We start from the raw sequence: 14,903 nt of genomic DNA, 5'->3' as shown, positions 1-14,903 counted from the left end.
TGAAGTGCCTAAATTGGAATCAACAACAACAGTTGGGGTCCCTAAAAAAAGGCTTACATTTTATTTTGCTAAAAAATAAACACTATCATAAATTTAGATTTACAGTTTTGTTTTTTGTTTTTTATAAAGCACCTTCATAAATACTCATACAGATCAATCAGTCACCTGGTTGCAACTCATTACTGAGCGACTAATGTACTGTGTGCTGAAAAAACTGACAATGACAGCACCAGACACCCTGTGGGTCACCCTGTGTCCCAAGTTAAGGTCAGTAGTTAGGTGGCTATTTTTTTTTTTTTTTTTTTTTTTAGCAGAGGGAGAAAACCACTTCAGCAAGTACAGTAGAATCTGCCAGAACTGACAGACACTGTATCTACTAGGTTTAGATACTAATGAGAGCATAACAAATACGAAAGAGAAACAAGGGAAACGAAGATATTTTCAAGAAAGCTAGGAGACTTTGTATAACAGTTCTGTTTGTGAAGCATCCACAGTATGATTTGACAGAACAGGTAATTTATTTGTACTATGCAGGACCTTATTTTCCCCCATTGCTTCAGCCCTGGAGCACTCAAGGAATCACCACCTGAGCACCTACTGTCAGTGATTTAAAGCCTGGTTTTCAAACAAAATGATTATCACTCAACAATACCGTATTAGTATAAGAAAAGTATGCTTTAAAAATCTAATTTCAGCTTCCAATCACTTAAACTATGCTGACGATAATGTATACAATACCAAGCTACAGACAGCGAGTCCCAAGTTTTAAACACGTTACTGTTTATAGATAAGAACTCAACTTTATTCTGAATATATTGTGTTATTTTGTTTTAAGCAACATACTACGATAATGTTCATTAGGGTAATTGTTTATTAATTTTTAAATGTTTAGTAAAACGTGGCCTACTGTTTGACCTTGTTAGTATTCAAATCGATGAACTTTGCATCCCGCTCAGAGGGAGAACACAAACGTAAAATATCATTAAGTGGGGTTGGCATTGCAGGGGAGATGAAGGGAGGTTTCAGTTCCGATTATTTGTGAATGCTTATTCACCACTGCTACACCTCGTTAGAAAATTGACTTCCCTGCATTTTTTTTTAACACAATACTGAATGAGAGAGTATATGTGTACATTTGTTTTAAGTACTCACCCAGAGGACTATTGAGACTCAGACATTAACTAGTAAGCATCAGATTTAATTTGCCTCGGGCGAGCGGGAGTTTCTAACCCTGTTATATGTAAAAGAGGATCCTAAGCCTTAAGTAAAAAATGTAAACAAACCAAACAAGCTATGACATTGAATTAAGCTTAGTCATATGTTAATACAAATGACACATTTCCTTAGAACCTTGCAACATTTATACAACCCGTTCTTTGGTACTAGTACTAATTTACTGGTACAATCTGTTAAATCAGCTACCACAGGCTCCTTGAAATGTAACTATAAAATAGACATTTTGCATGCATAGGTAATAAACAGAAAATCGTGTATTTGTATGTAACCATGACTGCATACCAACACATATTGCTACAATTCAAAATGTAAGGCTATATATCTGATCATTTGCATTTTATGCACACATTTGTAATATCTATACAGCTTATTTTTTATAGCATGCAACAGAGTTAATACTGGGCGTCCTATATAGCAGTTCAATTTATATAGCTTGGAAATGGTTCCAACATTTTGGTCGACACATTAAATAAACTATTTTTGCATTTACATGTTTATATATAATATATATTTGATCTATGTACAATCATATAAAATTTTTTTTTTTTTTTTTTTTTTTTTTTTTTTTTCAAATGTACTTTTTTCTGTAAGACTGAAATTCAAAATGTATTTTCACTTCAGAATATAAATAACATCCTCATGGTTTTTTTTTTGTTTGTTTGTTTTTTAAATCATTATTATTTTTATATTTTCTCCTTAAAGAACCCTTCATCCGTGCTGCTTTCTTTGATGGTTACGGTCAGAAAGTTTGTTGTTACGTCTGTTACAACAACTTTCTCCAGGTTCTTCAAAGACGGGCTCCAGGATTCTTCTTCTGGCTCCCCTAGTATTCTCGACACTGGTATGTTGGCAATAAGGGATGGTTTTGAACTTGAAGAATTATTGATGGGCGCATAGGTACTGTTTCTCGAGACATGCTTCCTTCTGTGGTGTGGGGACCCAGTATTTTCTACTCTATACTTAGTCCTAGGCACATCTAAGCCTGATTTGGCCAGGTTAATACTGCTTTCTGTACCATATTTATGGGTGCTGCCACTCTGTGCCCCTCGTCCATGTTTGTGACCAGAAACTGGTTCACCTTGCTGCCACCTGGCCAACTGAATCACACTTAAACCTGGTCCAGTCTTCTCGGAGGTAGTTCCATCGGGATTTCCTGCTTTCAAACACTGGTAATTTCCCGCACTTTCCCCAAGATCGTCCAGTTTACTTTTTTTGGGAGCCTCTGTGACTAAACTCGCTGCGTTATTTTTAAAACGGGATTTGCCAGGTTTGGGTCCTCGTTTTTTAGGCACTCGTACTCCTTCTGCGATCAGTTTTTGAGGGTCGGTTTGTTTTTTATCTCGCAAGGTATCTACAGCCCTGCTGCTTCTAACACTTTCTCCTCTGTTGATGCTGCCAGGAGGCAGAATGGTCGGGACGATCCTTCTCAACCCTTCTCGGGACCTGGGAGGGATACCAGGATCTGGATCAATCCCTCCTTGGTAAGGGACTCGAATCCCCCGAGCTGCATCACTTCTGAATTCATATGTCTTAGCTTTGGCCTTGGCTTGTGCCTACAAGACAACAGCAACAACGCCACATTGGAACAGTCAATAAACTCAGTAATAACAGTTTACTGATCAGTTTAACAATATTACTTTGTAATGGTATGGCATTATGGTGTACGATACGTTATATCATGCATAGCAACTTTAATAGACAATGGGTGGTTGTAATTGATCTCATATAGGCTAGTAATAATACAAAATGACATACAAAACTTTTTATTTTTTTTTTTTATTTTTTTACTTTTGGTAATACATTTGATTCTCCCCATAGCTTTGTTTAAAATATAAAACGCGATTTAAAAAAAAAAGTGCAATTAAATGTGAGTTTGTAGGCTAATACGTACTACTGTATATGAAAAACACTTTTATAATTAAGAGTTACCTTTAACAGAAACGTTTTGGGTTTTGGTCCCCGCTTTTTAGGACCAAACAGCTCCCTTTCACGTTCCCTGTAAAATTATCAGTGTGGATTTGCACATATCTTATATTCAAAACGATGTAAAATACACGTACATTGACTGTATATAAACTGTATGCTTTTTGCAAAGGCCTGCAGTACCTTTCTTCAAACGCTGCGAACAGGCGGGCATCCAGGATGTTTTCCTCAGGTTCCCAGGTGCTGTACCTGAACGCAATCAGAAACGAATTATGTTAATACCTCTACCCGATTGACATTGCATCAGAAATTTGTAACGGCAGATGACCAGACAAGCCACTTACTTCTGAGACCAGCCCTTCCACTTGACCAGGTATTCCATTCGCCCCTATGTGCAATTAAACGGAGAATGTGAATCAGAAACCAGCAAGGTATTACAAGAAAGCGGTTCAGCATTATAAAAGCTGTGATGCTGTGATGGGAATTGAAAATTGGCTGTCACTTACTTTTCTAATCCTCTGTTTAATGATGGATTCGGCAGCGAACACTCGCTCCCCTACAGCTGAGAGCTCCATGTTTACTCGGATATCTTGCTTTTTTTTTTTCAACCGCTGCTTATACCAGACAGCCCATAATACCGACTCGCAGACGTCACCACCTATTTTACTTGTTGCTAAGGCAGTGCTGTCGGAGGAACGTTTCTTTGCCGGAGTCCATTGGTCGTCTGGTTGCTACGTGAGTTGGTTGCTAAGCGAGGAGGCGGTGCTTGGCTGGGCTTTCCAGTGTAAGGAAATGACGTTCATGCAGAGGCTTATGTTGTAGGGTCATGATATACTAAGCTCGAAATACTAAAACTGCTGGAAAACATGCCACGCCAAAACGAGACGGCGAAATAATGAGATACTATTCACCTGTGCGCTATTTCTGACCGGTCAATTACATGCACAATCACTGGTCCCAGGGTAGTCGCTCCATATCCATAAGAGGTTGTAAGGTCATAGACTACCTACCCATAACATCATAACCCTCCTTCCAGTGCTGTGCATATGACTTTTGAACTGTGAGGATATCTTTGGATCGGGTTGACTGTGTGCTGGCCGATAACAGTTTAAGCGTACTATGGATCTGTTTTTTTTTTTTTTTTTTTGTAAACTACACTGAAACAATATATTATTAAATCTGGCCTATCGTCATCCATTTTAGTTTGGGAATAAAACCTATATTCACAAAAAAAAAAAAAAATAAACACACATTTAAGTAGTCTATAAAAAATACTGAATCGGCACATGCATAAAAGGGAATATAATTTAGGTGTAGCAAAGTGCAGCAAAAATAAATAAATAAAAAAAAATGGATTTGGAATTTTAAAAACCAACGCGTGAAAAAAAATCTCTGAGGAACTTGCGGAACGAAAAGTCACATTATAAAGAACCCGCCTCTTATACTGCTAGACCTCTGTAAAAACTTTGCTAGCTACATATTAAAGATTAACATAATATATATATATATATATAAACAACTTTCTGGCTTGTTATGGTTTTGATATCTACGTTTTCTTTAAGCATCCATAAAAGCAACTAGATTTCCAAGGAGCTGAAATAACCAGCTGGTCACTATCCTTTAAAAAGCATTACTTAAAACAGGTAATATAAGTCAGGACTGACAAACACGAAGACGAACATACCAATGCTATATTTCTTATGTTGCAAGTTTTGAATGAAAATGAAATACAGATATTTGCGTTTGACTCCAAAAGGTGAAACATGGCTTTTTACTGACTTATCGATTGATTGATTGATTGATTTAAAACAATTTAACATAGAACTCTCATAAAGAAATCCCTGTTGGAATATTATGGGTTATATATGTAGCAAACTCGCCGAATAACTAACTACAAAAATAATAAAATATTAATTAAATATGCTTTTATTTACTGGGGATTTGTGTTGCATATTGTCTTTGTATGGTACCCCTGTCGATTGTTATATTTTATTTTTTTCAGTGTAGGCTGTGCCTAAATGTTTGTATGAGTTTTCTAGTTAATTTCGTTGTTTATTAATAGGAAAGATTAATCAGAAGAGTTCAAGGAATTTTGAGAAATCTGAAAGACGAGTAATAAAATATGTTTTTAGAGTACAGATAACAAAAAAAGATGACGTGCTTTTATTTGCTTTTGCCTAGAAAAGTTGAAATGTGTAGTTTGCTTTAATTAAATAATTGTAATTTGTTTGAATCATTATTAAATCGATTATGTATTTATGGTCTTGTATTGCATTACGCGTTGCATGTTTTTTCATTATAATTTATTTCGAAATTATTTGGTAGCCTACTAATTCCCTATTTTTTTCCCCTGAACCAAATAAGAATTCTAAAATTGAGACGCATTATTGTATGGTTTGTACTGCACAATAAAATGATGTTTGCATATCAGAATCTGAGCTTGCCAGGTCCATACCAGTGGAATTTAATCGCAGCATGCACGTTCTATACTGTTCTGGCCACCGGCACCACCCTGACGTACATGTAACGCAAAACGCAATATATATATATATATATATATATATATATATATATATATATATATATATATATATATATTATATATATATATATAAGCATTATTTTTATAAAGGTTGTGTTAATTTTTATAGTCCGCAAACATAACTTCATTTAACCACACTGAATGATTTTATTTGATTAACAAAATGTTTGTAATAATTGTTTAACGAATAAGCTAAAACATGCCATTTTATATTAAATTGTTCTTTCCGATTGTCTGTGTTCATTTGTGTCAGGATTTTTTCATTTTATTTTTTTATTCTATTAAATTGACGCAAACGTTCTGATTTCAGCGAATTTGTTGTAAAACGTCTGAATGCAAAAATAACTAAACCTAAAATAACATTTCATTTCAAACATTTCACGGCAAAGAAAACTACTGCACTGTAAACGTTTAAAACTTAAACACGAATATTAACATAATCATTTATATTGCCTGTATATATGACGCACAGTTTATTTTGCTGCGTATGAAGTCTGCAGAGTTAAAGTGTTTTGTTTTTTAAAAACGTAATAAGCATTTTCAAAGTTATATTTACACTAGGAGGCGTAGCTGCTCGCGGTTTAAACACTGTTGCTCAAATCACTTTGTATGATCACGGAAAACTGCATGTGCCAAGTGTTTTAAAAACATTTCAAGTGGTTTCTCGTATTTCATTTTAGACACATAGGGCTGGATGACCTTGGCATTCAAGTTACAGGTTGTGCTACAGACTCCCATTGCTGGAAAAAAAAATAAAAAATCCTGTGAAATCTTTTAACATATTTTATTTTCCATTGTGATCTCGATATACAGTGTTATATGATTACATTTTAAAATTAACTGTTTATCGGATTAAGAGAAAATTCTATCAGAAAGGTCTGTAGGAGACACAGAAGACTAAGAAGAAGCAAGACATTGATCGGGGTTGCCATGTAGAGTATGACAAACAGACAGACACGGGTTCACATTTTATGAGAACCCTAAAAATAGCCTGCGTTATTCTATCAGCTCAACTACTTAGTTGTGGTGGTTTTGCCTGTTTTTTTTTTTTTTTTTTTTTTTTTTTTTTTTAATAGCAGCTAATAGTCATCCTCTTCTGAAGAAAAAAATACATAAGGAATGAAGAACGTTTCATCAGCACTGAAACATTAAATGAAATTCAAATTTTCCCAACTACCCCTCGAGCTATACCTAATGCAAAATTATAAAGACCGTGATGGCAAAATAAAAGCAATATAGAAAGCTCATTTTACAAAGATATCTACACACACACACACACACACACACACACATATATATATATATATATATATATATATATATATATATATATATATATATATATATATATATATATATATATATAGAAGTTCAATTCCAATCAATGTAGTCATATACCAGAAACTCAGTTTGTTTTGATATTGTGCATTTTGTCAAATATATGAAATAAAAAGCATGTCAAATAAAGTTTGGGGACATTTAATAAAAAATAACAAGTCATGAATTAATCAATTAATTCAAATCAATCAATTAAGTTAATACATTTCATGCATCTATTTTTCCTTGTATTCAGCTATTATCGACTATTTCTGCAAACCGATTAACCCCCCTTTTGATAAACATCCACATAGGCAACTTTTGCTTAAAATCAGATCCAGGATGCAGTCGGCTATCGATTTTGACCCAGAGTAAATAAACACGGTGGATGAGCCAACCCTTCATTGAAGGTTCTGGTTTTGATAAGTGAACTCGTAAACAAGATAAGGGTCCCCGAAGGTCCTGAAATATCACAGTTAAAGGAACTATGCGACACGTTGATTTAGTTTCTGTAAAATGTTATCTTAGTACTCAATGCTATAATCCCTTTTTACCAGTAATAATGACTTAAATGGGAATACGAATATATTTAGTTCCTCCCCGACTTTGTGCTAATCAAGAGTGAATTGACGCTCTAATCAAGTATAGCCAAAGTTCCTACTTTTAACTGCTTGCTACTTTTGGATTGCATTCATCTATACATTTATATGTTCATTTGGAAAGGTTTTTGTGCTGTTTTTTTGTTTTGTTTTGTTTTGTTTTGGGTTTTTGGGGGGTTTTTTGTAAGTGATTGGAAATATTGTGTCTATATTATTTTCATGCATAGAAATGTGCCAGCAACTTTCTAAGTGAAACATATGGTAAATATCAGAAAAAAACGTGTCCGTAATCACAAAATCACTCCGAAATACCACTTAATAACAGAGTTGTAAATATACAGTTGTTGTTGTTGTTAATTCCTTTGAGTTTTAAAAAAAAATAAGTTATTTTGTATCATAAAGCAAGTCAGGAAAACGACGACGTGATGTATCACAAATAGCCTGAAGATAGGCGTCGTAAAACAACTTTTAGTAAGATGTGTGTGGATATAAACATTGATGATCAGAGCACAGTGTATGTTATATTTGCTGTGCCTGCCCCTACGGTTTTACAATATGTGCATATTTAAAAAGCTTGACCGTATTGAACACATCGCTGTCTGTTTAGTTCAGAGTGACAAGCAACGAGGACGGGAGAGCCAAAAAATGGGCTTGTTTATATCACACATAGGCATTGGTTGACAATTGGACGTATAGTAGACCTCATCGGGTGTTAAATTCAGATGTAATTATTCTCCCATAAGACTTTTCGTTTTGTACAAGTGCCCTGTTATTTTGTGGTACGAGTTAAAAGGTGGTACACCGTGTTCTGCGCTTGCCCGGACATGCGCAAATGATTTTGGTTCAGAAAACAAGGAAACGCCCACCTGAAAGAGGTACTATGTACTGAAAATTGGGTTATCTAAAATTGGAAACATATAGATTTGTGGTTGGACTGCAGTTTGTCTTGTATAGTGATTTGTGTAGTAGTCAATCACAGCATTGACATCGTGTCATTTTTGTGGCGTTACCACATTCTGACGATGTACCATTTTCTGGCCCTACACCGGATGCTGTTTTATCAAGCCGCAGTGGAACCGGTCGCACGTTTTATCACGGACCTCAAGAAAAGACTGTACAGCAATACACACAAACAAGCAATCATTTTGAGTTTAAAACCTTATTCCTATGCTAACGACGCCCTGTTATGTTTTGACAACGAATGGAAAAAGTCTCTTCGTGTGAAACCGTATCACTGTCATACAGTAGTCATTTCTGAAGAACAGCAAATGTTTTTTTTTTTTTTTTTTGTTTGTTTGTTTTGTTTTTTTGTTGTGTACTTTCTAACAGGTATGTTTAAGGAATATCTATGGTATAGACTATAAGTAGTAAACAGTTCTGATGGACTGCTCTGTCGAACAAAAGAAACATTTAAAACGAACTTTTCTTACTGAAAAGTGGTTCATGTTATATTTACGTCATTCTATTTGTTTTTGCAGTAAATATTTTAAAGACAAAACTACTGTGAATGACTTAAAACAGAATTCAGCGGATATATGACCCACTTGGAAATCTGTAAAAACAACGTGTTTATTTCAGAAACCGCTTTGAAGTAGATATGGAGAATGTCATTTCGGGTTTTTTTTTTTTATCCCCATCGTAATTTCATTCGTTGTAAAGAAAAAAAGACTTGTCAGGGGAGTGTGAATATAAAGGTGGTTTCCATGTGATTCATACTGCCAAAAAAGACCCTTTGTTGGATGTTATGCAGCAGTGATAACCCTCGGTGATTTGTTCGCTTTCATTTTTAAATATTCTGGTATATTAACGAAATCTGTTAATTTAAATGGTAATTTATTGCTAATATTGCATTTTTGCATTTTAACTGTCTCCTCAAAATACAGCGTGGTTTAAGATCCGTTTGTTAAGCGGAGAAAATTGGAAAGATATAAGAGGGCCATGTTAGAAGACATGCCTAATTGCTGTAGAAACAGTCCTCGTCAGCCCATGACATGCACGTCTATACACAGGAATGCAACCCTTCGCGCCAGTGTTCACACGTAGCTGGAAGCTGGGCTATATAAATTGTCATTTGACAGATGTAACGAGGTGTGACTATAGCGTTTCTCGGGAAGCGAGGGAATGAATTTAAGGAATACAGTTTTCCAGTGACGCTGGGAGAGAGACGTGAGATGCATACCGAATTGGTATGCTGTGTGCATTGCTTTTAGCGGTTTCATATCCAGAAGGAGCCCTAAATAAACACCATATTTAGGTCTGTATTTTATTTAACAGTAGCACGTGTGTTCTATGTGAATTCCCCATCAATTAACGCCATTGTCTTGTCCCGTTTTCTGAATGATATTCGATTCTTCAGCTAACCGAGGTCGTTATGGGAATAGAGGAGACGTGTTATTTCCGAACATGAAGGTGACCTTTGGATACAGTGCATGAAATCAGAACGAGGCTCGGATCACAGTCGGGGATTAGGTCCTTTTATAAGTTATATCCACTTGGCAGTCCATAAAGACAAATAAAACGAATCATCGGGGGCGGGGCGGACATCGACGGTTTTGAGCAGAACACGCGAGACACACAGAGGCAGAGCTAGACGGAGAGAGAGAGAAGGCGAGTGGGAGGAAAGAGAGAGAGAGAGAAAGGAGAGAGAGAGAGAGAGAGAGAGAGAGAGAGAGAGAGAGAGAGAGAGAGAGAGAGAGAGAGAGAGAGGAATATACAATCAGAAGTAGAAGCCTCTCTGGCATGAAACGGTTCACAAAGATCGGACGCTTACCAAAAAAATTGACATTTTATTTTTGAAAGACAGCATGGCTCACATACCTACCATTGCAACATAAAATAAAGCGTATTCTAGTAAGACACCAAGCAAAAAAAAACTAAAAACAGTATAGGGTCATATTTTACTCATATTTTAAATATTTACCTTTATAAATACTCCCTGGCTATAACTATATAATTACAAGGTATAGTGGAAAAGATTGGTTTTGTTTGCATTTTGCTGAATGTGAGCACGTCTCGTAATAGAGATCAGAAGGTATACGATGCGGGTTCCTTATATGGTGGTGTACGTGATTGGTTTCACTGTGACTGCAGTGCAGTATTGAGAGCCCATATAAGGGGTGAGTAGCATCGTTGAGCTGTTGAGAGATTATTGGCTCTCTGGTATCTCGGCAACCAGTTTTATCCAGTGTAAGTGAGCCAACTAGAACACAATGCTGTCTTTAAAATACCCATCTTTTTCATCCAAACAAAATTATAGATGTATATTCCCAGAAGAACAAAAAAAATTCAAAGGGATTGTGAATAATAAGCAAGTGTATATTAGTATATTATACTGAAAATGGGTTTCATATTTTTAGACGTATATTTTTGGGATATTACCATTAAAGGTCTCGATCTCACAATAAAATGTAGTGAACTAGAATATTATAAAAATAGACAGACAGACAGACAGACAGATAAATAGACTGACTGATTGATTGATTGATTGAATGACCCTGGTCTATAATTTGCGCCATTAGTCTTTTTGTCGTTTTTTTTTTTTTTTTTTTTTTTATTTGTTTTTTTTAAATTTTTTTGTTTTTTTTTTTGATTCATTTTTACAAAAATTTGACTTATTATTTTTGATTTAAGTTTTGGAGCATAAGAAGGTTGTAATAAGAAGGTTCCCCCCCCCCCCCCCCCCCCCCCCCCCCCCCCCATTCGTTTGATTCGTTTTGGATTACATGTGAACTGCCCGAGACCATGCTTATAGCTGCCTCAAAGCCTTAATTTCGATTCAGCCGTTGTCCTTTGTACATCAGTCTACAACATGTTAAGCAAAATTTTTGTATACATTTAGTAAAAAGCACCCTCCCTGATGTTATTTTTGTTTTTTTTTGTTTTTTTGTTATTTTTCGAGTTTTGTTTATACAAACGATGAAAGTCAACCAATACAATTCAAAACCTCGATACACCCCCCCCCCCCCCCCCACCCCCCCCCCCACCCCCACCCCCCCCCCCCACCCCCCCCCCCCCCCCCCCCCCCCCCCCCCCCCCCCCCCCCCCCCCCCCCCCCCCCCCACCCCCCCCCCCCCCCCCCCCCCCCCCCCCCAACAGGCCCCATGTTGAACTGCAAACCCTCAAACGGAAACCCCTAAGGAAAATGTACACCATTGGTGTCATACCAATGTACAGTAGTGGCCCGACCATGCTTATAGCTGCCTCAAAGCCTTATAGTCGATTCAGCCGTGGTCTTAAATCGATCATTCCACAAAAAAAACAACATACGACTAATGTTGGGATCCTTATAAAATGCTATGTATTGTATTCACGTGTCACCCTCACCATTAAAAAAATAAAAAATAGTAATCTCAAGATAATGATCGGTTCCTTTGTGTGTGGTAAACAGCTACATGGTTACATGTGAACTGCAAACCTACAAAACAGAAACAATTTTAAGAAAAAAAAATACAGTTTGAACTATAGCCTATATTATTATAAGATGTGAGTATTTCTATGTCTATTATTTGAACAATACATGTAATTTCTCACTCAACATCCATGATCTCAATCAGAAATAACAAATTTAGAATGTCTATATCCCAATCATGTATCTGAATCCCCAGTGCTGTAAAGCACTCTGATGTGTTTGTTGGTAGTTCATTATTTCGCTAAAGCTGTGAATACCGTGGGGCTTTTCAATGTTGTTAGGATTTGAAAAAAGTAGTTGCTTTTTAGACAATGATAATAAAACAAAAAACATCAAAAATAAGAATGCATTTGAACAACATATCACTATGGTAAGCATATGGTACATACATACATACATAGGCACGCACGCACGCACGCACGCAGGCACGCACGCTAATAAAAAATTATCTTTTTCGTCTTTTTCTTCTGATGAACCACTGCCCTGCCAATGGTTCTTTATCTAAAGGCCTGTGAGAAAAAAACAATGATCCTGAGATATGTAATCTATTATTCCTTTGTGTAGTCTCAGTATTAATAGAAAATATGTTTTGGGGTATCAGCTGAGTTAATCTGACAAACCCGCATACAGCAGCTATATTCACCGCGCCCTTAGTTAAGTGAAACACAAGCTCCACTTAGCATTTTATCCTTGATGATACAAATGTAGCTTTCCCTCAGTCGCCTTCAGCGAACACATTACTGTTTTTTTTTTTTTCTGCTTAGTTTTACAAGATTGCAATGAGATACCAAAATTAAATAAAGTTAAGATCACCTGGGAACGAGAAGAACAGAATATTTTTACAAGACATGATCCATCCTATACTTATACATGAGTTACATATGAATGTATTTCCCATACACAGCACGCAGTTAAGTGAAGGGAAGGAAAATGAATTTATGTGACATGTCATTATTATTTTTCTAGAATACTATTGTAGATGTATGTTGCGACATTTTAAATGTTTAACTACTAGTGTATCTTTTTGTGATATAAGGCATAACAGACAGAGGTGTGCTGAAAAAATGAACTGGAAACCAATTAAACATTAATTGGAGTCGTTTATCCTGGACCAAGAATCTCAATATCCATGAAACTAAATGAATTGAAGTCGTCTGCTATAGCCTAATCATATCTAATTAGAGCAGACTGACGTTTTGTGATGAGACCAATTGCAGCAACACTGAGCAATATGGCCTGGAAGTGAACTAACTAATGTATATACATAACCGTGTTTGGCAGTTTGAGAATAAATATCTTATTGTCTCTGCTTTTTGTCACGTTTTGGTTACATTTAGTAACATTTCACATTATAAATACAAGAAACACACGGATTTTTGGAGAAATTTCAAATGTCCATTAAATAGAATACATGGTCAAATACATGCTGAGTATGGTTAACGTCAACGAGAGAGCACAAACTTATAGAAATTGAATACAGTACCGGATCGCAGTGTTAAACTGCAAATTATGGTATCTATCCGCACTGAAGATGTGTTTAAATATCTTATTATTATGGGTGTGAGGGCAGGCATACATGAATTAGATCTTATTTCTAGTAAATGTAAACCAACCAGTGTTCCCAAAGAGCTTTGAAGAGGGATTGTAAAGAACACTGGAGCTGAAGAGAACCAAAAATTAATGGACAGCCATTTTATCGACTACGTGTAGTCTATTTGAACTGTCGGCTGTTAACAGCTTCTACTAGACACATTCTGCAACGGCGTCAAGATTAATATATAAATCTAAAATTGTTTCTGTTTGTAAAGGTGTAGTCACCTGTACTAACCTACTGCTTAATCGCCTTACAGGGCTGGTAAAACAGAAACCCGCCATCTTGTTGAATAGTTGTAGTATGGTACAGCTTGACAAACAGTTTTCCACATTTTCCATCTTAAAATGTTTCGCTTTGAAGGGCTTGAGATGTTTTGACGCTTAAAGTGAAGGTGCATGTGATTTGTCTGCATGGAGCTATTTCGAACTGTGCTTTCAAGGTCTATATATAGCTTCCTCTTTGAGTAGAAGCTACTACTGGCATAATAGTCTTTGAATAATGTTCAGATTTGTTCGATGCTGCTATACTCAAACTAGAAGAGGAACGCCTTAATACTGCGACAGACGGAAGTATATTTTTCTTGTCTACAGTTTATTATACAAGACTCTCACCAGTTTTGCCTCGGAGTCGGAGACGAGCCTTCTGTCGGTTAACAAAACAGTTTTATCATGATGTAAAAAAAGGGTCATAATGGTCGTTTGTGCAGTTTCAATATGCCCCATGTTATCATATTTTTAATGGAATAAAATCCTGTTATGAATAATAAAGTGATCAATCAATACAAGGTTACTGTGTAATAAAATGAAACACTTTGATGAAACGCGGGCACAGGTGTTGTAAAACCTGCATAATCTGACTGTTTGTGATCCATTGCGACAGCTGCTGACAACTATTCTTCTGGAAAAAATCGAAGTATGCAAGGTGCAAGCTATGTTTTAGTATGTGTGTAATAAGCTGGAAACCACAGTGAGAAAACTCACTTTTTTCAACAAAATGTGCTTGCATTGCTCTAATCTTATAGATGTCTGCTATTTTTTTTTAGTTGTACCATTCCATTTTACGAGGTTTTAATACACGTCGAGATCTTTAACTTATTTTTTGGAATAATACAAACAAAACGTTTACGTATGCGAAATGAGTTCTGAGCCGAAGATGCGCCCTGAATTACAATATAGGGGAGACCGGGGCTGCTGTCACACTTTCTATTCTTTATTATTCTCCTCAATCTGGTGACACGCTGTGAGGTTCTGTTCCTCATTATATTGAAGTGTAACTCTTCACGTA

The 14,903-nt window shown here is 36.1% G+C and overlaps 1 protein-coding gene across 2 annotated transcripts; it reads right to left on the bottom strand.

The window, feature by feature from the left end:
- Positions 1-1,785: 1,785 nt before the first annotated feature.
- LOC121296020 (chromobox protein homolog 8-like) lies at positions 1,786-3,815 on the bottom strand. Of its 2 annotated transcripts, XM_041221155.1 has the most exons (5): positions 3,666-3,815; positions 3,504-3,547; positions 3,343-3,408; positions 3,166-3,232; positions 1,786-2,789 (listed from the first exon to the last, which is right to left on the bottom strand). In XM_041221155.1, the coding sequence occupies exons 1-5, from the start codon at positions 3,732-3,734 to the stop codon at positions 1,920-1,922; spliced, it is 1,116 nt and encodes a 371-aa protein (XP_041077089.1). In that variant the 5' UTR covers positions 3,735-3,815; the 3' UTR covers positions 1,786-1,919. The 2 variants fall into 2 exon arrangements, with proteins under 2 accessions (XP_041077089.1, XP_041077091.1); XM_041221157.1 differs by lacking the exon at positions 3,166-3,232 and having other exon boundaries at positions 3,297-3,408.
- Positions 3,816-14,903: the final 11,088 nt, after the last annotated feature.

Source organism: Polyodon spathula, chromosome 21 (assembly GCF_017654505.1).
Source record: "Polyodon spathula isolate WHYD16114869_AA chromosome 21, ASM1765450v1, whole genome shotgun sequence".
Taxonomy (NCBI): Eukaryota; Metazoa; Chordata; class Actinopteri; order Acipenseriformes; family Polyodontidae; genus Polyodon; species Polyodon spathula.
Note: the sequence above shows the minus strand (reverse complement) of the source record. Positions and strands in the feature narration are given on the sequence as shown.